This window comes from Pipistrellus kuhlii, unplaced genomic scaffold, assembly GCF_014108245.1.
Source record: "Pipistrellus kuhlii isolate mPipKuh1 unplaced genomic scaffold, mPipKuh1.p scaffold_m20_p_3, whole genome shotgun sequence".
In the NCBI taxonomy this organism is placed as follows: domain Eukaryota; kingdom Metazoa; phylum Chordata; class Mammalia; order Chiroptera; family Vespertilionidae; genus Pipistrellus; species Pipistrellus kuhlii.
In genome coordinates this window covers 12044954-12072925 of record NW_023425529.1, presented here as the reverse complement: position 1 = coordinate 12072925, position 27972 = coordinate 12044954, and the positions used below count along the sequence as shown (strand labels likewise).

Genomic DNA, 27972 nt, shown 5'->3' with positions numbered 1-27972 from the left:
GAACAAGAGAACTCAAATATCCAAAAGAATAAATTCAAAATCTAGTTCCACACACCCATGAAAGCATTTGAAAAATATGATGAGCACCCAGTGGTTAAGTAAAATATAAGCAATAAATTTGTTAAACTTCAAGAGGAACAGCAGTTCAAGAAAGAGAAGAGAATAATATGGAATCAAAGAAGCAGAAAGAACGTTTCTTTGGGTTCAATTTGGAATTACATGAATCAATTTTAATACTAATTATAGTAGCTAACATATAATACCAGACCTAGTCTTTTTAAAAATAAGTATGGCCCTACCTGGTTTGGCTCAGTGGATAGAGCGTCAGCCTGCAGACTGAAGGGTCCTGGGTTCAAGTCCAGTCAAGAGCACCTGCTGAGTTATGGACTCAATCCCCAGTAAGAGTGTGCAGGAGGCAGCTGATCAATGATTCTCATCATTGATGTTTCTATTCCTCTCCCGCCTCTCTGAAATCAATAAAAATATATTTAAAAAATAAACATGTCCATAGAAAAGAACATATACTAAAATATGAATAGTGTTGGCTGAGGAAAACCATTACGTCTTTTTAAAAAATATATATATATTTCACTGATTTTTTATAGAAGGATAGAGAGTTAGAAACATCAATGAGAGAGAATCATCGATCAGCTGCCTCTTGCACACCTCCTACTGGGGATGTGCCTGCAACCAAGGTACATGCCCTTGACTGGAATCGAACCTGGGACCTTTCAGTCCACAGGTTGACGCTCTATCCACTGAGCCAAACTGATTAGGGTGGAAAACCGCTAAGTCTTAAAGAACCAGGGAGATGAGGGCAAAACTTCACACCTCCACCCAAGGCGTTGCAGTCTCTGATCAGGTCAGCCTCCCTCAAGTTTCTCTTAGGCAATCCTTCTCAAACTTCAATATCCACATGAATTTCCTCAGAATTTTATTACAAATGCAGGTTCTGATTCAGCAGCTCTGAGGTGGAGCCTGACATTCTATATTTCTAACAAGTGCCTAGGTGAGGTTGATGCTCTGGTCTCTTTGAAGGAGAGAGAGCTCTGTCTATATTGGTAGTGGCCTTGTGGTTCCAGAACCCATGAGCCCTGGTTATTAGCACAATTCTTTCCTTAGGATACTCATGAAATTAATATATTAAACCATCTTCCCCTCCCCAACAGGAGATAGCTTGGATTACTGTTTCTTGCAACCAGAGCTTTGATTACTAGTAAACCCCCTCATAGCCAACTCTAAGTTCGTAAGATCAGGGGATACTTGTTAGCCAGCTATGTAGCCCCTGAGACACCTAAACATGTGCTTGGCACACATTAAGCATTCAATAAATGTTTTCAAACAAATGAATTAAACAACTAAGTTTGACAAAACTACCTCTTTTGCCCTAGCTGATTTGGTTCAGTGGATAAAAGCATCAGCCTGTGGACTGAAGGGTCTTGGGTTCTATTTCCGTCAAAAGCACATGCCCTGGTTGTGGGCTCGATCCCCAGTAGAGGGTGTGCAGGAGCCAGCTGATCAATGATTTTCTCTCCCTTCCTCTTAGAAATCAATGAAAATATATTTTAAAAAAACACACAACTTGCCAAAACCGGTTTGGCTCAGTGGTAGAGCGTCGGTCTGCGGACTGAAAGGTCCCAGGTTCGATTCTGATCAAAGGCATGTACATTGGTTGCAGGCACATCTCCGGTAGGGAGTGTGCAAGAGGCAGCTGGTCGATGTTTCTCTCTCATCAACGTTTCTAGCTCTCTATCTCTCTCCCTTCCTCTCTGTAAAAAAATCAATAAAATATATTTTAAAAAGTTAAAGAAATAATTTCTTCATGTTTAAAAAAAAACAACAAAAAATAAATAAATAAAAAAACACATAACAAAACCCCACTAAAAACAATCTCTTCTTCTAAATGGATAATTAATGTAACAACCCTGATTCTAATGGCAGGATCCAGTTAGGACCCCAAACAAACAGACTATGCTACTTGGCAGTCAGTGAGGATAAGTGGGGATTCAGATCCTGCCCCATCTAGTTTCCCAGTGCTAGGCTGGCAGATCCTTCTTCTCCCCACTTGTCTGTGTGTATACGTGTGTGTGTTTGTGTGTGTGAGGGGGATGCATAAGGTTCTTGCAAAAGAAAGTTTCAACTGCATGTTTTAGCATACTTATTTTGAAAAATCAAGTGATCAACCCTTTTCAATATTTTATTTTTACTGTACAAAACTGAATCATGTACAAAATAGTATTTACTCCAGAATTTCATTATTTCTAACTTGTCAATCTCTTCATAACATGACAGAGGTCCTATTTCAAAACCAACTTATTTCAATCTAACCTAAATAATTTCAAGCTAATCCGTACCTGAAATGTGTGTTATTTCATCTTTTATATCCTTAATCTCAGCTTGGACTATTGTTAAATTAGATATTTTTTCATGTAAGAAAGCAATTTCCTTCTCTCTTTGTAATAAGTCAGCAACAAGTCTCCCAATGCGTAGTGTTAAATCATTTACCAATGGTTCCAAACGGGAAAAGTCCTTCTTTAGATTATACACCTTAGGCTTTAGATCATTTGCAAAAGTCACTGTCTTCAGAACTTTAGCTCTGTCACTTTCTAAGCTTAACAACCTATCTGTATGCTTGTTGAAGTCACTCTTCAGCTCCAAAAGGATCTTCTTAACCGAGTTAATTCTCTGTGAATTTTCAGATGCTGTCTTTCGGAGCATTGATGTTCGGTCAATGCTGCTGGAAAGAAGATCACCTATGTCTTTTACTGTATTTTTTTCTGCTTTTTCTATTTTACTTTCCAGTTCTTGCACAGAGTCTGTCAATGATGTTGTATCAGATACTAAACCTGAAATACGGCGCAAATCTGTCTTTATAGTTGTAATCTTGAGACCAACATCTTTTGCCATGGAAGTTGTACTTTGGTCTACTTTTGTAACATCTTGTGAAAGAGTTGTCAAATTGTTGTTCACTATGCCCTGTTTTTCAGTTATCCTGTTGGACCAAGTTTTCAACTCATAAATCTCCTCCTGTAGATGCTTTAGATGAGCAATTATTTGAAAAGACTTCCATTGTTCCATGATAGCTTCAGACTTCTGACACTATAAGAAAATACAATACCACAGTAACTAAGTTGATTAAGATTTCAACAGTTAAAATTTAACTTAAGTTTTGTTAATCCTCACCCAAGGATATTTTCCCATTGATTTTTAGGGAGAGTGTAAGAGAGAGGGAAAGACAGAGAGAAACATCGATGTGAGATAAACACATCGTTTGGTTGCCTCCTGCATGAGCCCCAACAAGAAGAGAAGAGAAGCCTGCAACCAAGGTACCTGTCCTTGACCGGAATCGAATCCTGATGATCTATCCACTGAGCCAAACAGGCCAGGGCTCAACTTAAATTTTGTTAGTTTTTTTTTTTTTTTAAACATATTTTATTGATTTTTTTACAGAGAGGGATAGTTAGAAACATCGATGAGAGAGAATCATCGATCAGCTGCCTCCTGCACATCCCCTACTGGGGATGTGCCCGCAACCAAGGTACATGCCCTTGACCGGAATCGAACCTGGGACCTTTCAGTCCGCAGGCCGAAGCTCTATTCACTGAGCCAAACCGGTTTTGGCAAATTTTATGTTAGTTTTAGCCATAATTTCACTGCTCCTCTGGAAAGCATTTGGTAAAAAATGTATGAAGTATATTACTAATGAATAAGAAGGAAAACATTAAGGAAATAGAAATTGTTATTGAGAATGACACTTCAGTTATTATTTTTGTATTATCAATCCTCTGTACAGTTACAAAATGAGCTAAAGGATAGTGACTTATTTTTCAGTTGCTGGAGAAGGGAAGAGCCTTCTAGATGAGCACTGGTAGAATTGGGGGAGGGGTAGCGGTCAAACAAGCACTATAACTTCTGAGACATAAGTTGTGTGTAGTTATAACAAGTCCAGAATGGATGTCCAAGACACTTTATTTTATTTTTAAAAATATGTAGTTTTTTTACAGAGAGGAATGGAGAGGGATAGAGAGTTAGAAACATTGATGAGAGAGAAACATCAATCAGCTGTCTCTTGCACACTTCCTACTGGGGATGTGCCCGCAACCAAGGTACATGCCTTTGACCAGAATCGAACCTGGGACCTTTTAGTCCTCAGGCTGACTCTCTATCCACCGAGCCAAACTGGTTAGGGCCACTTTAAATACACTTATTATCCTATTACTTTTATGAATAATTTTCTGGGGTATCTAACTATCTTAAATAATTCAATTTAACTAATTCTTAAGTTCCTAGTATAATATATTATTAGGCATGTCAGGTGTGAGAGACATAAAGATGAGTACAGCTTAGACTGTGGCCTCAATTCAGTTTACTCGTTTAGTAGAGAAGACATACATGTGAAAAACAAAACAACAAATAAACAAAAGCTATCTCCACGGTTCTAAAATTCCATGATTCCAAATACAAGTGGCTCTTAGTTTTTGTATGTTTCAATGCCATTGTCCTTCCCCACCATCCACTGTATACTGATATCTCTGAGCTGTCGTTTTGGTTTAACTTGGTCACATTAGCTGATGGACATTTTGAGTGCCTGTCAACATTTCAAGTTGTTGTTGGCGGTGGAGTGTGCAGGAGGCAACCAGTCGATGCACCTCTCCCACATCAATGATTCTCTTTCTCCTTTGAGGCTGCCCTTCCACTTTCTCTGAAAAGCAATGGAAAAAATATCCTTAGGTGAGAATTAAAAAAAAAGAAGTCAAAGGAGCAGCTATGTAGTTGCAAAGAAATAGAAGGCTGAAATGGGCCAGTAGAACAGTTAATTAATTCAAAGCAGCAATCCAATTGCCCCATCATATATGTTTGTAAATTTTAGAATTTTTTTCCTCAACAGGTTTATGCTTCATTAATTATTTGTGGGGGAGGTGCCCCTCCCCCCCTCCCTTTTTTGATAGAGAAGTTAGATTGTGAAAATGTCATTGCAACTGTGGCAATAAGGGACAGCCACAAATGGGAAGGAAATCAAGTAGTAATTGCAAAACCACATTTTATTTTTAAGGGGGAAGTTTTGCAATAAAGTATATTCACTGAAACTGAAGATCCCCAAGGGTGAAAAGAGATGGCTTATTTTCATTACTAGGTTAACATTTATTAATGTATCTTCTCTGTAAATGTTGCTTAATAGCACATAATTAAGACACCTCAGAAAAAGCTAAGTTTATTCTTTTTTTTTTTTTTTTTTACATTTTTAAGATAAATTTTATCAGAATTGAATGATTCTTATTTAAGAAAATCACAAATCAGAGCCCTTAAATAAATGCCATGAATGCAATAACATCTGGCCACAGGAACATCAGGCCAAATGTCCTTTAACTTTAGCTATATTGACCTCTGCTTTAAATGTTCTACTCTTGTTTTAAACCTCCCCAAAGCACACATTTGTCTAGAACCTGATGAGACAAGAGTGTGCGTGTGAGATCTAAGACTGTGCTATAACAGGGAAAGGCTAACACTGATGTGCAAAGCGAAAAAGAAAAGACAGCGGCTTCTGCAAAAGGCAACAAAACAAAGAAAAAAAACAAGTCTTGCATGTGTCTCCATCTCGTTGCTTCCATGTTTGAAAAAAGGAGCCTGTATCTCGCTAGGCTGTGGCTGGAATCCACGAGGTGTTCTGTGTCCAGAGGTCTGGGCTCAGTGGTGCTCTCAGCAGCAGCCTGGCGCTGTGGTTCTGAGGCTGGGTGACCTGTGCTTTCAGAGAAGCAGGAAAGGATCCTCTGGGTGTGCTGCAGTCTCTCAGAAAGAAGTTCATCAAAGTAGCGAACATCGGAAGAAACTGGTCTTCTTTGATTGGTTTTCTGTTATTTTCACTGGTCCACCTGCTCCCGATGAATTGCTGTCGTTCATTTTTCTGTTGAGTTTTATCATTATATCTCGTGCAAGTGTAAAAAATGCCTCTTCTACATTTGTACTGGATTTTGCACTTGTCTCCAAGAATTTAATCCCATAGTCAATTGCTAACTTCTCCCCTCTTTCTTTTGACACTTGTCTTTTGTCATTCATATAGCATTTGTTACCCAGGATTATTCTTTCCACGTCTAAAGAGGCATGCTCTTCAATGTTTCTTATCCAATTTTTAATATTGTCGAAGGACTTTTCATTTGTGATGTCATAGACCAGCATGATTCCCATGGCTCCTCTATAGTATGCTGTCGTGATGGTTCGAAATCTTTCCTGGCCTGCTGTGTCCCATATCTGAAGCTTAATTTTCTTTCCATCAAATTCTATCGTTCTGATTTTAAAATCAATTCCGATGGTGGAGATGAAGGTGGTGTTAAAGGCGTTCTCCGAAAAGCAGAAAAGGAGCCAGGTCTTGCCCACCCGAGTCGCCGATCAGCAGCAGCTTGAACAGATAATCGTCCATCTTCGCCATCTTCTCGCTCTGGCCTGTCTGACCCGGGAGCGAGAGCAGTGGCAGAGCGAGGCGGAGAGAGCCTAAGTTTATTCTTACTATATAGTAAGCCTCTTTGCTTTACTTGGTAGTTTACAAAAGCAATTTATCAAGAACTTCCACTGAGATTTACTAAAATATAAACTCAATACACTGTAGGAATTGTCTACTAATTGTTTTTCTGAATTATTTAAAATAAATTCTTTAAAAAAAATATATTTTATTGATTTTGTACAGAGAGGAAGGGAGAGAGATATAGAGCTAGAAACATCGATGAGAGAGAGTCATTGATCAGCTGCCTCTTGCACACCCCCTACTGCGGGATATGCCCGCAGCCAAGGTACATGCCCTTGATCGGAATCGGACCCAGGTCCCTCAGTCCCTAAGCCGACGCTCTATCCATTGAGCCAAACCGGTCTCGGCTAAAATAAATTCTTTTGGACAGACCCAAAAGTTTGTTTGCAAGGTTCCCAATCTTGCTAATTTTCTATGTCCTCATTTGTAAAATGGGTCATAGTTAGCAAAGCTGTGGTGAGAAACTAATGAACAAAATAAACTAACAACAACAAAACATATAATTTATTAGCCAATGTTACCCCAATAAACTCAATTAAAAAAAGAAGAAGAAGAAAAAAAAAAAAAGACATGCAGAGTGCCTGGCTGACGTGGCTCAGCGGTTTAGTGTTCACCTAAGAACCAGGAGGTCGAGGATCCAAGATGGCTGCGCCCAGGTGAACACCTAGCCGCAGCCGCACACAACAATTTCAATAAAATACAACTAAAATATAAAACGGACATTGCCCAGAACTACAGGAAGGTTGACTGACTGGAAATTCTACAGTGAGAAGCAAGGAGAAAACCAGAAGGAGGCGCGGAGGAGCTGGAAAAGCCCAAGGTACAGAGACGCGGCGCGCGGAGAGGACGGAGCCGGAGAGGAGGGAGGCCGAGTGCCTGGCGGGCGTTCCCTAGCGGAAAGGAGAGAAAAGCTCCGACTGTGCTGGGCCCCCAACTGCTCTGAACCCCGGTTCTGGGCCAGACCCCGGGGACTCAGGCTCAGCCATAGGGAGCCGGGCTGTAAGGCGGAACCCCGGGGAGAGGCGAAAGGAGGTCCCGGAGGCGCGCACATTGCGCGCAGAGAAGGGACGGTCTGCTGTGCCGCGGGATTGCCCTGACGGGAAGGAGACTGGGGCTCCAGACTGCTCTGAACGCCACCTCCAACTCCATTTCCAACTGAACTGAACCCCAATACCGGGCTCATTGTGGGAGAGCATAGACTGTTTGGCAGCAGGCGAAAATCGAGGGCACCTTTCTCTCAGAGGCGCTGGCAGCAGCGAGCACTGAAGGACCCGCATAGGGCGGGGCTGACAGAAGCCAAAGCTGCAGGCTCCACCCTGAAACCCCGTCCCATCTGTAACTGCGAAATGCGACAACAAAATAGATCACAAACGAAAGAAATGGAGGACAAAAAGCGTCTGGATATAGAGTTCAAATCTACGCTTATAAGTTTTTTCAAGAATTTCTTAGAAAAGATGGATAAGGGCTACGAGGATATGAAAAGAGATCAACTAGAATTAATAAGGAGTCAACAAGAAATGATAAGGGATCAACAAGAAATAAAGAATACATTGTCTGAAATAAAAAATATTTTACTGAGTCCTAAAAACAGAAGGGAAGATCGCAAGAATCAAGTCAAAGATTTGGAACATAAAGAGCCAGAAGACACTCCTCCACAGAAGCTAGAAGGCAAGAGAATCCAGAAAATTGAAGATAATGTAAGAAACCTCTGGGACAACTTCAAGCGAACCAACATCAGAATTATGGGGGTCCCAGAAGATGAGAGAGAGCAAGATATGGAAAACATACTGAAAGAAATAGTGACAGAAAACTTCCCCTACCTGGTGAAAGAATTAGACTTACAAGTCCAGGAAGCGCACAGAACTCCAAACAAAAGGAATCCAAAGAGGACCACACCGAGACACATCATTATTAAAATTCCAAGAGCAAAAGACAAAGAGAGAATATTAAAAGAAGCAAGAGCAAAGAAGGTAGTAACCTACAAAGGAGCACCTATACGATTGTCAGCTGACTTCTCAACAGAAACCATGCAGGCCAGAAGGGAATGGCAAGAAATATTCAAGGTGATGAATAGCAAGAACCTACAGCCAAAAATAATCTACCCAGCAAAGCTATCACTCAGAATCGAAGGCCAGATAAAGAGCTTCACTAATAAAAAAAAGCTAAAGGAGTTCATCACCACCAAACCAGAATTATATGAATTGCTGAAGGGGGTTCTTTCAGAAGAGAAAGTAAACAAAGATAAAAATTATGAACAACAAATACATAACTATCAACAAGTGAATCTAAAAACCAAGGAAATTAAAAAAATCTGATGAACAATATTAACTGTTGAATATAATAGAATCAGAGGTATGGAAGGGGAGTGAACTGACGATTCTTGGGGTAAAGGGGAGAGGGGGGCGTGGGAAGAGACTGAACATAAACTGTGCACCTATGGATGAGGACAATGGGGAGAGGGGAAAGGGCAGAGGGTGGGATGGGAACCTGGTGGAGGAGAGCAATGGTGGGTGGGGGGAAAGGAACATTTGTAATAATATGAACAATAAAAACTTATTAAAAAAAAAAAAAAAAAAAAAAAAAAAAAAGAACCAGGAGGTCATGGTCTCATTCCCCATCAGGACACTGGGGTGTGCAGGAGGCAGCCAGTCAATGATTCTCTCACATCATTGATGTTTCTCTCCCTCTCCCTCTCACTTCTTCTCTGATATCAACAAAAATATATTTTAAAAAATCATGATGGTGTGTCAAATATGGTGATAGGCCAAAAAATTAAGTAAATAGAAATGAAGAATACAAGAGATCACATCTCTCTGACAGGATGGACAGTGAAAGAACAAATTCCAGCTAACTTTATAATCTATTTTATTAGTATGAAAATAAAAACAAACAAATACAATTTTGTCAGTGCACACAGACAAAAACTTAGACATTCTGAACTCGAGGAATTTAATGTTAAGATTTCAGAAATTAATGCTGTGACTTTTAATAGAAAGACTCTTCCACTTTTATGACCCACAGCTATCCACCGTAGTAGAACTTATTTGGGATTTCCCCCCAAATGTGCAAATTTACGTAGTACAACTAACTACCTGACCACAACTACCTTTTGTAACTGACTGCTTTCAAGTTGTTTGTGCTTAATTCCATTGAAACTGCATTACAAAAAGGGACTACAGTTGGTTATTGGCAAGAATCAATAAGAATAGTGCCTCCATATACAGTTGTCTTAGTTTTCAACACCAAGTTTGGACACTCTTAATGTATCAGTTTATCAATAAAAGTCTCCTGTGCTCCCCCAATCCTGCACATTTCTGATTATAGTTATTAGAAAAATACGGCTAGGTCTCTGCTTAATCACCTTAGCATGCCTGTCTTATTCCTTATGATCCTATTATGTAATTTTGAGTAAAATAAATCACTATGTGAAACAAATCTGGTTGGGTAATTAGTTTGGGGACTCTAAAATAATGACATACTTTTTTTTTTTTTTTTCAGCCTGTGACATTACTTTCCATAGAACTAAAATAATGACATACTTTTAATTTCCCTAATTGTCATCATTTCTCTCTCTTTTTAAAAATGTTTATTTTTTGTGTACTTGGCTCACTGTGGGGAGTGGCCCTGAGGCAAGGGAGAGAGGGTGGAGCCTGAAGAGCAGAGCCTTTTATTTATTTATTTTTTTAAAAAATGTTTTATTGATATTTAGAGAGAGGAAAGAAAAGGGAGAGATAGAAACATCGATCAGCTGCCTCCTGCAAGTCCCCTAACTGGGGATGGAGCACACAACCCGGGCATGTGCCCTGACCACCTGGGAATGGATGGGTGACTTCTTGGTGTATAGGTTCAGCCATACCATCTGGGCAAGCAGAACCTTTTAAATTTCTTTCATCAAATCCTGTGCCTGTGTGAAGAGGCCGAAGGTTGCACACAGTCTGGATAAGAAAGTAACTGCTCCGGCTTGGGGAAGGCGAGTGGAGGGGATGCCTGGAGAGCTGCAAGTCGGTGGGAAGCTGAACCGGTCCCCAGAAAGGGGAAGCAAAGGCCTTGTCCTCGGATCATTTGGCATGTCTGCCCGTGGCCTTAGTTTGCAGTCCTGTGGTGCACATTTTTGTTCGTGGTCAGTTCTCCTTCTGGTGCATTCAAGGCCAGTACAGTGTCTTACTTATCTTGGCTTTAACAAACTCAGCATGGGCCAGCTGCCCAGCAAACATCTCTTAAGTGAGTAACATTAATTCACAAATATTTACTGCACTCTTGTCAGGTAACTTGGGCTGTTCTGGTCCTTGGGAATGTATCAGTGAACAACACAGATAAACCCTTGCATTTCTAGAACTCATATTGGGGATGATAGTTAAAATAAGTTACATATTGTAGAAAGTTTCTTAGGGGGACAGGGAGTTGAAAGTTTACAGTTTTATACAGGAGGGGCAGTGGAGGGTTAAGAAAGACCCTCAAGCCCTAGCCGGCGTGGCTCAGTGATAGAGTGTCGGCCTGCAGACTGAAGAATTGCGGGTTCGATTCCAGTCAAGGGCACATGCTGGGTTGTGGCCAATCCTCCTCACCCTGTAGGGGGTGTGTGGGAGGCAACTGATGGGTGGTTTCCTCGTATCATTGATGTTTCTCTCTCCCCCTCTCCCTTCCTCTCTGAAATCAATAATATATACTTTCCATAGCTGCTTAAAAAAAAGAGAGAGAAAAAAAAATCCTAAAGGAGAGGAGGGAGCATTCTAGGTGAAAAATCAGTGTAAAGGTGTGAGCAGGGAGAGAGGGAAGGAGTGGAAAGTGGTGAGGCTGGAGAGTTAAGGAGATGGCAGGCTGGCTCTCATTTCTCATTTTGCTGCTTTTCCCTCTTTAAAACAGTCACAGACTTATTGGTGTATGTTCTAGATAATTTATCTAAAAATCTTGTATCTAGCAAACTCAGGAGTCTGTAACACAGTCAGAACCTTTATAAAAAAAAAAAAAAAAGCCCAGCTATACCGAAATATCCCAAAAGTCTATACTTCAAAGCATACATACGGCATTCATAGGAAAAAAAAAACTTAAAAAACAAAACAAAACAAAAAAATCCCAAAAACCCAACGATATGGGTGGGGCAAAAGTAGGCTTACAGTTGTTTGTATGGAAAATAATATGATAATGAATAAATAATAATACAAGAATAAATTTTTGCTTACTCACAACTGTAAACCTACTTTTGCCTCACTGTATGTTACTCTTATTTGAAGATTCTAACAAGTATCTATAACACAGTTTAGAACCTTAACAAAAAGTAAAAACATTTCCAAGGCTCCACAGTTTTCAAAAAGTGCATATTAATGCATACCAAAGTACCCCAATCTTGCTCTTGGGCATGCTATTTTTTTAATAAACAAAATTCCTATGAACTCTGTGGTCTGGACTCTTAGCCTGTAGTAAATTACAGAGGAAATGAAGGCCTGGCTGAGGCTGGCACTTCACCGACACACCTGACAGTAACAGGTCAGTGGGTCACCTTTTCAGGTGACAGAAGAGATATAAGAAGAAGACATAAGATTTGAAAAATAGCAAACTGGGGTCACTTAGAGGAGGTAAACACCCCTCATTAGCTACTAGAGATATTAATATATTTGGGTCCAATGGGTGAAATTCATAATAATGACCATTAATAAGAAGAACATGAAACATATGAAGGATATTGCTTTTTAAAAAGTAGAGATATATATGTATATATTTTAGAGTGATTCCTATTTAAAATGATTAAAATGGAATAAGTTGTATTGCTTAGAGATAAGCTTTGATTGTCTGGATAATACATTTCTGTGGACATCTCACTTCTTTTCCAATAATGTAGGGTAAGTGAGACATATCAAAATAACACAAAAGCAGGGAACTAATAAATTGATGTATAATATATGGTTCATCAGAATAAATGTAGTGCATTTAAAGGTCACTATCAATTCCTTTATTTTCTAGATTATGTTCTTTTAAAGTTCCCTTTTCTCCTGCACCTGAATATACCATAAAGTCATGGACTTTTCCTTTCAGAACATCCAGCTCATTTTGCATCTTTAATATGCTGTTGTCGTACTGAAGTCCTTCCAGAGTTTTCTGCATTTCCATGATCTCAGATACTGCTTTCAGCATATCATCTTCCATATTAAACATCTGGAGAGTTAAATCTTCCATTTTCTTTTCTGTCCCCATCAGATCCTGAGAGACTCTGAGAACAGAGCGAACTGCACTCTCAATGGTTGGCAAATGTGTCTTGCATTCCTCAACTTTGGGCTCGTAGTTGGAAAGCTTATTGGTCAGGTCTTCATCTCTGGCCAAGAGAGCATGCTGTTCCTCTTCTAACTTTTCAACTGCTTTTGCATCAGAGCCCAGCTGCTCCTCGACGCGCAGGAGATCCTCCTCTTCTTGTCTTTTCACTGTTCTGATATTTCTGAGTGTGCTGTCTTCCAGGTCTTTCAGCCTTTCCGTGAGCAACTTGATGCCTTGTTCAGCTGAGTTAATCTGAACAGTCACTTGCGAATGCATATGCTTTGATTCTGATTTGAAAGTGTCTGTCTGAGCATTCATTTCTTCCAGGCTTCTCTCCCAGAAATTGGTGACATTTTGGAGTTTCTCATTAAGGCTCTGCATCTTTTGAGCGAGCATCTCTTCACTAATTTGAATGTCATGCATGATATGCTGGAGGCTGGATACTTCCTGCTCAACCTGGGTCACCAAAGACATGGATGATGTAGCTTCTTGCAGGATACTTTCAGTTGACTCAAGCTGCATTTATAACACAAAACAATTCCCAAGGCTACTTAATAACTTTTATATTAGGGAAACATACTTTAACAGTTCAATGTGCCAATTTCAAATTCTAAAGATGTCTAAAATACCAAGTAGATCAGAGCCATACTGGCAAAAACATTTATTAATTTAACGTTGCTTTAATGTATTTGAATTTAATAGATTAGCACTATGGCAGAGAAATATACCTGAACTTACAATCCTAAATATTCGCACATTTTTATGAAGGAATATTTAAATGAAAGATAATGTTAAAGGGAGCCTGAAGTATAGCACTTTTTCTTTTTTTTACTCCAATGGAAAACAACTTTGTTATTTCCATGGTTATTTGGATTTTTTAAGAAATTCTAAGTTAGTTATAAAATTTGTTCACTTTTCTAAATCCAATGATTCTGGAAGAGTTTCTGCCTGAAAAAAAAAAAAAATTAGTTGACCAACTTCTGTGGAGAAGGTACCAGAATCAGATCTTATAAATAGCACAAAGGCAAAATGAAGAAAAAAACCAGTTTAGTGAGGCAACTTTGTCAATAGTAAAGTGCCCTAAATATCTGTAAATTATGGTAAAGCTCCTGGCATGTCCTCATATGTGTCCAGAACATAGATAGACCAGGTTGTACGCCTTAGTCTACACTCACAAAGATAGCCTTCACAGGAAGGACTAGAAATGAATATTAATTTATCAAATGTTTTCAGCCTTGTATTGAAGACTTAATACTGTTCAAGACACAGTTCTGCCCTTAAGCAGCTTAGTGTAATTGGTGTGAAAGCCAAGTCTATATACGCTATGATCGGAGAAGAACTGTGGAAGCACTTACATGGGGCACCCAAATGAGACTTTGATGATCAAGGAAAAGTATTCTAGAAGCATTATCTAGTATATGCTTCTAATTACTTCCTCTCTAAATCATCCTACATACTACAGTAAGATTAAGCTTTTAGAAACTGCTATGTATATCACGGTATAATATGTTTCCTAAAATATTGGTACAATATGATGTTTACTAGGATCAAGTCCCAAGTTCTATAACCTCTCTCTATGCTTGTCTTCCCTCCTCTTTGCTTATGAGTTCTGTCCTTCCTCCAAAGCTCAGCTCTTCAGTGCAGCATTCTCCCATAACCCTCGTCTGACAGCCTGAACCTCTGTACAGCAGCACATACTATATTATGTATTTGCCACCTACTTGGCACTCAGCACATATTATTCAAGAATTTTTGAGTGTTCACTCTGTGCCAGACACTGGACATAAAATTATAGATATAGTATAGTTCCTGGCAGGGGAGAGAGAGTTTTGGATCGTTTATGACATATATTCTAGAGTTCCAATAAGATTTATTGAGTGTCCTCTGTTCCATTATTATATAGAGATATAGGGATATAGAGATACAAGACACTGTGATTAGCCTAAAAATCAGTAAAGGAGTCAATTAACAACAACAAAATCACAATAGATTATGATTTGTATTATGACAGAATTAGCACAGGAGAATGGATGCTTAAGGAGAGGTTAGAAGTCTGGATCTCAATGAAGAAAGGCTTAGGAAGTGATTTGGAAATCGGACTGATGAATGAGACAGTAAAGATAGGACAGCTTCTAAATTCCTTAGGCAATAATGTACACCTTGTACATTTTTGTAGTCCCTGTATCTTGAGGTATAAAGAACATGTTTGCTGATAATTAGGAAGAAGATTGGTGCCCAGCTGGCACGGCTCAGGGCTGAGCGTGGACCTATGAACCAAGAGGTCACAATTTGATTCCCATTCAGGGCACATGCCCGGGTTGCGGGCTCGATACTCAGTGGAAGGCGTGCAGGAGGCAGCTGATGGATGATTCTCTGTCATCATTGATGCTTCTGTCTCTCTCTTCCTCTCTGAAATCAATAAAAATTTACTTACAGAAAAAGAAAGAAGAATGGCCATAAACCTTCTGGGCCCACCCCCATCATACCCGAAGCAGTTCCAGGTGACAGCGGGGAACAATGTGCAACCCCACTGAGTAATATAATAGGACCACTTCGAAACCTTGTTTACAAATTATCTTAAAAGCCAATTTTGAGAAATACTTGTACATTGGTAATACTGCTAGGTTTAGTTGTCTTGTTAGCAGCAATTAACCTACCCGGACTATTCATCAGAGGCGTATATCTCGAGTACTCAAAAGTTCAAAAGGATAGCTGGGACCAGTTTGGCTCAATGGATAGAGCGTCGGCTTGGGGACTGAAGGGTCCCGGGTTCGATTCCGGTCAAGGGCATGTACCTTGGTTGCGGGCAGATCCCCAGTAGGGGGTGTGCAAGAGGCAGCTGATAGATGACTCTCTCTCATCGATGTTTCTAACTCTCTATCTCTCTCCCTTCCTCTCTGTACAAAATCAATAAAAAATATATTAAAAAAAAAAAGTTCAAAAGGATAACAAGGTCTCAAGATTTAATCTGCAAACACATATATAGTGACTAGTATACCACAACTAGCTATAATTTATGGGCTGACAATATATTTTGATTGGGGCTATCTCACCTAGTCTCTTTCCTCTGTATAAAATCAATAAAATATATTTTAAAAAATATATTTTAAAAAAAGCATTTTATTTGCTACCAAAATTTTTCATTTAAAAAAGAAATCTTTCTTCAAAATTTGCTTTCCATAGTTTGTAAGCACATTCAGTTTCTGTTTCCTGCCATTTTTTCCCTATCATCTTCCCCCTGATGAAAGGAGCCTCCAATAATTATAACCAGATTCTAACTTGTGTTCTACATCAAAATACCAATTCTTGCATCTTCTTCCCAGAGGCCCCAAAGCTCACATTTGATCCCCTAACATATTCAATGGAATGTATGATTTTCATCCATGGCTTTTACCTTCTGAGGGAATATATGCCCATTTTGTGCATGAAACTGCAGGAACTTAGACCTCTATTTTTATTTCTGTTTATTTTTATAACATTCTTGCTCACCCTGGTGACAGGCACAAGTTCTGTCTACCTTATGACTTAAGTAAAGATTTAGCACATAAGAAATGAACAAACAAGGTATGTTTACCAATGATACCTTGGTCCCCAGTAGCCAGGCAAGGCCCACAGATGCCTCATTGATTACAGCAAACCCTCTCCTGAGAAGTGTAGTAGTTAACATTTTTAAAATCTGTTGCACATTCTAAGAATCACAGAAATAATGCATCTGCATCTGCAGCTTGAAGAAACACAACAAAGACCTGGATTTCAATTTTCATTTGGCTACACAATCAATATTTATTTTTTAGGTTAATCAATCTTATATGCACATATATATATGTTTACCAGTCAGAAAGTAAAGAATAAAACACCGATGAAACTGCCCAACAAATGCTTTTCCAATTCTAATTTTATATAAAAATATCAAGTATATACACTTGATATTTAAATAGAAAACTGAGGCCACCTCAATATGAGCATGTTAGTCTTCTCAAACAATAACAGTAGTTGTATTATAAAAAATTATTTATCTTTCAAAATGTAATTTAAGTCTAAATTGGATTGAAGGGAGAATGTAAAGAGGTAGGGAGACCTGTGAGAGTTAAAATAGCATTGTTTAAAAGGCAGGAAAAAAGAATTTATGAACTGGGGTAGAATGATGATAGGAGAAAGGAAAATGGAAAAAATCTTCCCAAATAAGCCAATTAATAATTACCTTTTCTGAAATTAAACTGATTTTACTTTGCAGCCCTTGGAATTCTTTGTTTTCTATTTTCAGTAACTGGTATTGGTTTTCCACATTTGTAAATTTTTCCGATTGTTGAAATACAAACCTGGAAAAGAAAAAAGACACATCACTATCTCACCTGTTTAAGTCTGAATTTTAAAGGAGTATTTTATACCCACTTCTGGTAAGGATGATAAATTCTGGTATGGGTTGTGGCAGCTATTATTAGTTTATTTCAATAAACATTTAGGTAGGTAGTGGTTTAATGGTCCTACTCATGCAAAGATGAGTGAAACTGCCCGTCTTCAAGTTCACAGCTGGCTCAGTGAGCAAGACGGTGTGACAGTTATAATAGATGTACGCAGAATATTTGAAGGAAGAAATAAGAAATTTAGAAAAAAAAAGTGCTCTCAACTATTTTGCCTAGGTTTAAAAAAAGCATTTTAAAATTAAAATGTAGAAGAGAAAAAAAAAGCAAGCAGTGGAGTGGAAGAAAGAGGACATGATGGTGATTAGAAGTTGCAAAATAACCGGATTCAAAAAGGAGGAACATAGGAGTCACTGTTAAAGTGACAATAGAACACAAACACATATATAATTATTTATAAGAAGAAATACAGCTGAAACCGGTTTGGCTCAATGGATAGAGCATCGGCTTGGGGACTGAAGGGTCCCGGGTTCAATTCCGGTCAAGGGCATGTACCTTGGTTGTGGGCATATCCCCAGTAGGGGATGTGCAAGAGGCAGCTGATTGATGACTCTCTCTCATCAATGTTTCTAACTCTCTATCTCTCTCCCTTCCTCTCTGTACAAAATCAATAAAATATATTTTTTAATAATAAAAAAAAGAAATACATGTCATATTGATGTACTTTGGATGATCTAAAATTAGAGTGTTTTCCCATCTGGCAGATAGTACAGGGCAGAAGCATGAAAAAGTTATCCCAGTCTTAAAAACTATAAATGGACTGTTGTGTTTTTATAACTTGAAATGAGCAAGCACAAAAGACATGCTTCAAATCTAGCACCATTCTGGTCCATCTACCATGACTCAATTCTTTGGGATCTGAAAGAGCAGCAGTTGAAATTCTTTGTGTGTGTGTGTATTTTTAAAATAAATATATTTTATTGATTTTTTATAGAGAGGAGGGGAGAGAGATAGAGAGCTAGAAACGTCGATGAGAGAGGAACATCGACCAGCTGCCTCTAGCACACCCCCTACCGGGGATGTGCCCGCAACCAACGTACATGCCCCTGACCGGAATCGAACCTGGGACCTTTCAGTCCGCAGACCGACGCTCTACCACTGAACCAAACCTGTTTTGGCTCTTTGTGTGTTTGAGGCATCAAAAAGCAGTGAAGGGTTGGGAGGGGGGTCAAAAAAAAGAAAATGGGCCATCTGTAATGCTGTCAACAATAAAAAGAAAAAAAGAACAACAGCATGACACAGCCAGCCATTTTTCAATCGTTATTCTATCATATTAAATTCTTTTTTTAACAAAATAAATCTTTATTGTTCAGATTATTACAGTTGTTCCTCTCTTCCCCCCCATAGCTCCCCTCCACCTGGTTCCCACCCCACCCTCTGCCCTTATCCGACCCCCCACTGTCCTTATCCGTAGGTGTAATATTTTTGTCCAGTCTCTTCCCACACCCTCACACCCCTTTTCCCCCGGATAATTGTTAGTTCACTCCTTTTCTATGCCCGATTCTATTATATTCACCAGTTTATTCTGTTCATCAGATTTTTTATTCACTTGATTTTTAGATTAACTTGTTGATAGATAATGTATTTGCTGTTACTTTGTTGTTCATAATTTTTATCTTTACCTTTTTCTTCTTCCTCCTTTTCTTAAAGAATATCCTTCAGCATTTCATATAATACTGGTTTAGTGGTAATAAAATCCTTTAGCTTTTTCTTATCTGTGAAGCTCTTTATCTGACCTTCAATTCTAAATGATAGCTTTGCTGGGTAGAGTAATCTTGGTTGTAGGTTCTTGATATTCATCACTTTGAATATTTCTTGCCACTTCCTTCTGGCCTGCATAGTTTCTGTTGAGAAATCAGCTGACAGTCATACGGATACTCTCTTGTAGGTAACTGTTTTCCCCTTGCTGCTTCTAATATTCTCTTTTTGTTTTTTGCCCTTGGAATTTTAATTATGATGTGTTTTGGTGTGGTCCTCTTTGAATTTCTTTTGTGTGCTTCCTAGACTTGTAAGTCTATTTCTTTCACCAAGTAGGGTAAGTTTTATGTCATTTTTTCAAATAGGTTTTCAATATCTTCCTCGCTCTCTTCTTCTGGCACCACCATAATTTGGATGCTGGAGGTGCTCAGATGAGGCCCAGCTGTGAAGTGTTGGTATGTTTGAAGTTGTCCCAGAGGCTCCTTATACTATCTTCATATTTCTGGGTTATTTTTTCTTCTCTGGTTGGCTGGTTTTTTGCTTCTGTATATTTCAAATCTTTGACTTGATTCTTGGGATCCTCTAATTTGCTGTTGGATCTGTGTATATTATTCTTTGTTTCAGTCAGTGTATGCTTAATTTCTAATTTCTTTTTTCATATCCTTGAGGGTTTCACTAAATTTCTCGGAGATTTCTAGAAGATTCTTGAGTAACCTTATAACTGTGGTTTTGAAGTCTATATCCAGTTTGCTTTCCTCAATTTCTGTCATTTGTGACCTGTTTTTTTTTGTTTCCGCTTTGTTGATAGAGTGGCTTTGTGTGCTAGGTGTCCTATAGGGCCCAGTGGCTCAGCCTTCCTAATTACCTGAGGTGGACACTCTAGGTGCACCTTTTTGTGGGCTGTGTGCACAGTCTTGTTGTAGTTAAGCCTCAATTGCTTTTGGTATCACTGGGAAGAATTGATATCCAGGCCAATTGGCTGTGAGGACCAGTTGTGTCTATAATGGGAGAACTTCTGTGCTGGAGATACCTTTATGGGGAAGAATTTGCTTCAGTGGGGTTTTGGTGCTCACTGAGTCTGCCTTGAGTGTGTCTCTTATGTATATGAGGAGTTGTAATCTGGATGGTCTCACTATGACCACTGGGTACATTGGCTCTTGGATCTCCAAGGAGGTGAAAAGTCAGCCACTGCCTGAGGCCACTCAGCAGGAGCTACAGAGAGATCTACAGACTTTTCCTCTTTGTTTGGGGTTTGGAGGTGCCCAGATGAGGCCCAGCTGTGAATAGATGCAAGCTGCTGTCAAGCCTTGGGCCTTCTTTTGGAAGCTCTCTGATCCAGCTGCAGTTTGTTAGGTTTTAGGTTACAAAAGGCCAGGCCATTCATATGTAAAAGCCTCTGCATACAGCTTGGGTTGGGTTGTAAATTGGGTGGGGCAGGGGTCTCAGGGAATCACTATGGGGGAGCAAACAGCAATGGCTGTCAGCCCTGCCCCTAAGAGGTCCCTGGGTCTCTGTGTCCCGCAGCACTGCGCAGGAACAATGATCATTGTGAGCACCCCTGAGAGAACGCCACCCTCGTGTTCCAGCCCGATGCCAGACAGTTCAGTTTCTCCCCATATGAGTCTGGGTCCCCAGAGTCTCACCCGGAACTGGAGTTCAGAGCAGTTGGGAGCTTGTAACTCCCTCCTGATTGAAAAACACAACAGCGTACCCAGTTGCCAGCTCTTTTCACATGTGCCTCTGTACTTCTGCACTTCTGTACCTCTGTACCTCTCCCAGTCTCAGTGTGCTTTTCTCTATCCTTCTATTTGTATAACTTCCACTCAGCCAGCCTTATCCATGGTTCTGGATGACATCTGTTTTGTCTTTTAGTTGTAGTTTTGATATGGTTGTGCGAGGCAGCAAGTTCAGGTGTTTATCTATGCCACACCTTCAGCTCTCCCAGACTTTTTAAACAAATGTTTACAATGTCAGATGAAATACATTTATTTATTTATTTAAAATGTATTTTATTGATTTTTTACAGAGAGAAAGGAAGAGGGTGAGTTTAGAAACATTGATGAGAAACATTGATCAGCTGCCTCCTGCACACCCCTTAATGGGGATGTGACTACAATCAAGGTAGATGTTCTTGACCAGAATCGAACCTGGGACCCTTGAGTCCACAAGCTGATGCTCTATCCACTAAGCCAAACCAGTTAGGGCTGAAATGAATTTATTTTAGTGATGGCTCCCATACATTCTATAACACTGAATATGCTAACATGAACTTTTAAAAATATATTTTATTAATTTTTTACAGAAAGGAAGAGAGAGGGATAGAGAGTTAGAAACATCGATGAGAGAGAATCATCGATCAGCTGCCTCTTGCACACCCCCTACTGGGGATGTGCCCGCAACCAAGGTACATGCCCTTGACCGGAATCGAACCCGGGACCCTTCAGTCCACAGGCTGACGCTCTATCCACTGAGCCAAACCGGTCTCAGCCTAACATGAACTTTTAAACAAAACTTCTGGTTATTAGAAAACGCCATTATTCTAATTTTTTAAAGATGGATATGTAGACTTAATTCTTTTTTGATTGGTTGTTTCATTCTTGGCTTTTAAGAGGTTCTTTTCAGAATATAGGCTTATCTGGGACCAGCAGACCAAGGATAGAGACCATTCTAAAGAAATACATCTAATTTCAAGGACTAGTTTTATCATTCATCACTCCAGTGTTGCCTCATAGGTTTATGCTGTACATCAGTGTGTTTATTCAGAATAAACTCAGTACGATAAAAAGGACTTTTTGTGAAAGTTGATCCACTATAATAATACATTAGGATTTTCCATTTTATTAAATATTTTTAAATGTTTATCTCTGCACTTCTCTTCAATATTAAGCAAAAGCTTGAAGAAAACTGCCATGCTAGTGGAAATATAATTTCTGATGACAATTTGTAGGTTTTCTTTTTCTTTTCTTTTTTTTCATGGTTAGCTGCTCATCAAAATAAAAAAAAGAGGTAAGATTCATCATTGCTACATACGAGTAGTGCAAGCATAAAGTTGACTTATGGTTAGTAATGAGAAAATGAAAAGTGGTTTGTTTGCTGGAGTATTTGCCAGATACTATTCCAAGTGCTTTATAAATATTAACTCTTGAACATAAGATGATGACTTTTTAGAAGTCAAAACTGTATGCTTAGAGAAGGTGACTTTAATTCTGAAAAACTAATTTTTAAAACAGGCTTTTTAACAGGAGCAGTTCAAAGCCTTTTTACACCCATCTTTTCTAGTTTAGATGAGATAAACAATTAGGGTCTGATTAGGGCTACAGCTTGTAATTGAAGATAAAGAAAAAAAGAACTATAAGTAGCTCTGGAGTATAGATTTCTATCTCTAGGGCCTTCACTATTTATTTATTTAAAAATACATTTTGTTGACTTTTTTTACAGAGAGGAAGAGAGAGGGATAGAGAGAAACACTGATCAGCCAGAAGGGAATGTGCTCACAACCAAGGTACATGCCCTTGACTGGAAACGAACCTGGGATCCTTCAGTCTGCAGGCCAACACTCTATCCACTGAGTCGAATCGGTTAGGGCCCTTGCCTCTTAATAATACTGGGTGAGTGTGGAGTTGGGCAACTTTGGCTCTGCCATTTACTAGCTATGTAACCTCTCTGGGCAAGCTACTGTAGTTATCTTGGCTAGTTTCCTCATCTGTCAAGAGGGGATACTACTACTGAGTTCATGGGACTGTACAGATTAAATAGGTTCTTATTTACAAAGCTCCTAGACCAGTGGTTGGCAAACTCATTACTCAACAGAGTGGCAAACTGCAGCTTGCGAGCTGGTTTGCTGACCACTGTCCTAGACAGTGCCTAGAGTGTAACATCTTAGCTGTTCTCTCGTACCCCTTGCCTTTTTTTTTGGACTGCATTGTGTAGCTGTTTTGCCATCCTTCTGAGAAGCCTAGAGTGGGTGATAGAAACCCCAGGCTTGTCTCCCTTTGAAACCAGGGTAGGGTTTATGGCAAATGAAGGATGCAATGAATTGGATGAGACCTCAAACAGGAAAGAGAATAGCTCTTATTCTGTTTTGGGCCTCTTCTCCTTATCACATAGGTAAAGGTCTTGAAGTCCAGCTAGTGTGGCTCAGTGGTTGAACATCGACCCATGTACCAGGATGCTGCTGGTTCGATTCCTGATCAGGGCACATTCCTGGGTTGCAGGCTCACTCCGGGGGGGGGGGAGCGGGTGGGGGGGGGGGGGGGGGGGGGGGGGGGGAGGAGGTAGGCCTGCAGGAGGCAGCCAATCAATGTTGATATTTCTTTCTCATTCATGTTTCTATTTCTCTTCCTTCTTCTAAAATCAATAAAAACATATTTATATATATATATATATAAAAGGTCTTGGAGGCTTAGAGATATGGGAGAAAAGGACCCAGGTTAATTGGCTACCGTAGTAGGGTTTACAAAAGGAACCTTTCTGACTCCATAATCCATTGGGACTTCATACAGATCCAGGGCCCTTTCGTATTATACTGCATTTCCATGTTGTATTGCCTCTGCACAGCACCTTTAAGACTTTGATGGTGGCAGACAGCTGATTGAGGACTAATATATTATAGGAATTTCCCTGGCTGTTTCAATGTAATGAGAAAGAGGCAAATAACCAAAGGCGGCTGTTATTATGGACCTTCAGCAAGAAATGAAGTTTCAGGGCTAATGCTAGGGCCAGTATCCCCTTAGTCCTATTCATTTTTAGCTTAATACTGAATGGTCAGAAAAATATTGATTATATTCCATTAAAAATTTTTTTTTATTGATTTCAGAGAGGAAGGGAGAAGGAGATAGAAACACCAATGATAAGAATCATTGATTGGCTGCCTCTTGCATGCCCACACTGGGGATCAAGCCCACAACCCATGCATGTGCCCTGACCAAGAATCAAACCCTGACCTCCAGGTTCATAGGTCGATGCTCAACCATTCAGCCAGACCAACGGGGCAAGAATAAACTATCTTTTATTTATTTATTTATTTATTTATTTATTTATTTATTTATTTTTAAATATTTTATTGATTTTTTACAGAGAGGAAGAAAGAGGGATAAGAGCTAGAAACATCGATGAGAGAGTCATCAATCAGCTGCCTCCTGCACATCCCCCACTGGGGATGTACCCACAATCAAGGCACATGCCCTTGACCGGAATCGAACCCGGGACCTTTCAGTCTGCAAGCCGATGCTCTATCCACTGAGCCAAACCGGTTTTGGCCACCAAACTATCTTTTAGATAAAACTTCACTAACAACAAAAAGCTGAAAAATGGTGTTAGCCATGATTTTGCTGTATATGACTTATAGTGTGTTAGATGATAGACAAAAAACAACAACAAAAAAACACAACAGAGTTAGCTGGTTGTTTAAAGAGCTTTTGACTTCTTATACATAATTATCACAAATGTGTTTAAAAATTTTATAAAGAAAATTTAGAAATCTGTTGAAACTTCCAAGAACACTTTTTTTTTTTTTACACTGGAACTTCTGGTTTTTATTTTTATTAAAAAATATTTTATTGATTTTTTACAGAGAGGGATAGAGTCAGAAACATCGATGAGAGAGAAACATTCATTAGCTGCCTCCTGCACATCCCCCATGGGGGCACACCCCCCATTGGGGGCACATCCCCCACTGGGGACGCGCCTGCAACCAAGGCACACGCCCCTGACGGGAATCGAACCTGGGACCCCTCAGTACCCAGGCCTAAGCTCTATCCACTGAGCCAAACCAGTTTCAGCGGGAACCTCTGGTTTTTAATTTACATAATAAGCTTGTAAAGTATCATTTATGTCTTATTTAGTAACTACATACACAACTTTTAAACTTTTTGAAAGCAGAATTTCTTCAAAAACTTTTTTAAAAAAAATATATTTTATTGATTTTTTACAAAGAGGAAGGGAGAGGGATACAGAGCTAGAAATATCCATGAGAGAGAAACATCGACCAGCTGCCTCTTGCACACCCCCTACCGCGGATGTGCCTGCAACCAAAGTACATGCCCCTGATTGGAATCGAACCTGGGATCTTTCAGTCCGCAGACCGACACTCTACCACTGAGCCAAACCGGTTTCGGCTCTTTAAAAACTTTCTTAAGAGTTTACAAACAGTATGAAGCTAACACTCAAAGCCATCTTGTTTTGAGTAACTGTTATCTCTAACATATTGTTAAACTGACAAGCCAGGACTTTATCTGTTACACTTTATCTATTTACTTTCTAAACAAGAATTCCAAGCCTAAAGGCCTGAATACACTGAAGTAGAGAAGTCTTGAAATCCTCTTAAAGCAGTAGGGGTTTAAACTTTCCCTCTCAATGTAATCTCAGTGTAAGAGGATGGATCAACTGTATTGACAGACATTCATATTCAGTGTTGCATTTTAACCATCAGGACAGTGTCAGTACAATAAGCATTAAACAGCTGACAAACTGACCAGTAGATGCTAAAGCATGTATTCTAGAGTTAAAAAATCTCAAGGCTTTGTTGTAAGTCTAGTATTTTGCGATGCCAAATGTTTATTTGGAAAATACTTACAAATATCTTGCCAGAATAATTTTTTATTCCTGAAATTACCATGAATAAATATTTGCTATAAACAGTGACTGCAGTATTTCTACTTCCAACTCTTGTGGCAAGAGATTTCACAAGAGTAATTAACAGTCAACTATTTTATTTTATTTTATTTATTTTAAAAAATATATTTTATTGTTTTTTTAGAGAAAGGAAGAGAGAGGGATAGAGAGTTAGAAACATTGATGAGAGAGAATCATCGATCAGCTGCCTCTTGCATACCCCCTACTGGGGATGTTCCCGCAACCAATGTACATGCCCTCGAATGGAATCGAACCTGGGACCTTTCAGTCTGCAGACCGACACTCTACCACTGAGCCAAACCGGCTTCGGCAACAGTCAACTATTTTAATAACTATCATAAAATCTGCCTATTTAAGAAAAAAGCTTTAGATACTGTTTTATCATTTTGCAAAGACAGTTCAAAACCTTCCTACTGAATGTAATTTCTTTGGGTCTTTAATGTAGGCACTAACAAATTAATTCTGTGGAAAGTAATCTCACAGGGTAATTTGATCATATATTCCTAACTGGGCAGGTCATGGCGGGTAGTCACATCCCAGGAATATAACTTTTTTAGTAAAGGTTTGCCTTTGCCTTAAGCAAGCCCTGTCCATTGTTAGCACACATTTGAAATAAATTATAATAATCTCCCTCAAGAGAATCAATCTTGTTAACTATCCTGTAATCAAATCCCCAGCTTGCTTTTCCCCACATTTATATATTCTTCCTTAAATTCTCTCCTTAATTTCAAAGGCATAAAAAAAAAAAAAACACCTGCAAAACTGTTACTCTCTGGGGCATTTTAGATCTTGCTTCCCAGCAATTGTCACCAGTTCTGGCTCAAATAAACTATTAATAAAAATTCTCTAGTTTTGGACATTTCTTATGCCAACAGATTATTATTAGTGTTATTCCCCTGGAACATGAACTAAATTTTTGAAAAAGTGAACAATTTGTGATATAATTTAGCTTCCATGAACATGTATCTTCAGATAAATAAATCCAGTAAGTAAATCCAGTTGTATCAGGTTCCAGAGAAAAACAACATATATCTTTGAGCTAACTAAATTCTATTATTGAATAACCTTCCCAATACAAAAAGGGTTTAACTTACCTAACGAAGGCCATGCATTTTAAGATATAAGAGCAGTTTTCAAAACAGTAAATTCAGTACATTTATTCCTTGATCAAAAAAATATTCCATAAAAATAACATTAGTAAAATGATAATATATCAAGGGAACATTTAATAATCAACATTTCACATTACTGTGAAAATCTTTTATTAAGTTTGACTTAGGATGAGTCACCACTAAAGTACAATTCAAAACTTAATAGCATGAAAAATGTTCTAGACTACAGGATGTCCAGGCCCCCTTCTAGAATTTGATTACTTTTGAAGATGAATAGCTAACTTCAAAATACCTTTAAAATCAATGAAAAATGGAGGGAAAGTCTAATGTAAAGTGTGTCTTGTCACCAGTGCTACATACTTTTGTAGCTTTCCAGTACCAAAACTCGATCTGCAGCTTAGGAATAGACTTTAAATTCATAACGCACGCACACTGATCAGAAGATGAGAAATCTTCCAAACTTAGACATAATCATGAACGTTTGTTGCTTTGAGATCATATGAATTCTTGAAGGATTGCAAACGTGGCCGTTAGGCATTTATAATAGGGCGGGGCAAATCTGTCCCAGACAAATACATAGCGGAATGGATGGAATAACGTGTTTATAAAAAAACAGTAAAGCTCCTAAAGTGTAGCAGGCACTGAATAAAAGTTTGGCCGGATCTGTTCTCTCTTAAGAAATGGCTGACTCGTTCCAAACTTTCCCCTCCACTGCAGTGGAGCGATCGGGACAGGATCCTAGTGCAAAGTTTAAAATGAGTCAGTTATAGGGAAAAAGCGAAAGAAAGAAGTTGGGCTGTCCCTTGGTTGAGGTCGAGGCAGAGGAACGGAAGCCGCAAAACTGGGGGTTTTGGAGATGTGTTTAGAGACGTGAGGATGCCCAGCCGGGTGGGGCCAGGGCGGGATCCCCCTGGAGGCCGGACTCGGGGCCCGTGGGACTCGCGTCCACTTACCAGGCCAGGCCCAGGCTCACGCCCAGCGACAGCAGGCTCACGCCGGTCCGGGGGTCCGCCCAGCCCCCGCTTCCACCGGCCCGCGCCTCGGCGCTCTTCCCGCCCTCGCTCCGCTTCCCGGGGTCCGCGGGCGCGCCCTTGGGCCCCGACTTCTTCCGGCTCTTCACCTCGGACATGTCTGGAGGCCCCGAGGACAGCTAACTCCGGGGGGCGGCCCTACACACACAGGGAGCGGGACGTGGCCGCCTCAGCCTCCGCGGGAAGCCACGGCGGTGACCGCGCCCCCTCCCAGACTGGGCCCCGCCCGCGAGCCAGGCCCCGCCCACGAGCCAGGCCCCGCCCTCTCCCGGCCATCCTCGCTGCTTCGCGGCTTCCTCAGTATTCAATGCTAG

General features: G+C 39.7%; 1 protein-coding gene, 1 long non-coding RNA gene and 1 pseudogene across 3 annotated transcripts; all 3 read right to left on the bottom strand.

The window, feature by feature from the left end:
* Positions 1 to 2182: 2182 nt before the first annotated feature.
* LOC118729301 (IKBKB interacting protein) lies at positions 2183 to 27898 on the bottom strand. Of its 2 annotated transcripts, none has more exons than XM_036456736.2 (3): positions 27581 to 27898; positions 16965 to 17082; positions 2183 to 3099 (listed from the first exon to the last, which is right to left on the bottom strand). In XM_036456736.2, the coding sequence occupies exons 1-3, from the start codon at positions 27754 to 27756 to the stop codon at positions 2344 to 2346; spliced, it is 1050 nt and encodes a 349-aa protein (XP_036312629.1). In that variant the 5' UTR covers positions 27757 to 27898; the 3' UTR covers positions 2183 to 2343. The 2 variants fall into 2 exon arrangements, with proteins under 2 accessions (XP_036312629.1, XP_036312628.1); XM_036456735.2 differs by lacking the exon at positions 2183 to 3099 and adding an exon at positions 11367 to 13279.
* Positions 5240 to 6439, bottom strand: LOC118729302 (annotated as a pseudogene).
* Positions 9366 to 11098, bottom strand: LOC118729303. Its single transcript, XR_004991189.2, has 2 exons — positions 10041 to 11098; positions 9366 to 9979 (listed from the first exon to the last, which is right to left on the bottom strand). It is a non-coding gene; the product is annotated as an uncharacterized LOC118729303 (long non-coding RNA).
* Positions 27899 to 27972: the final 74 nt, after the last annotated feature.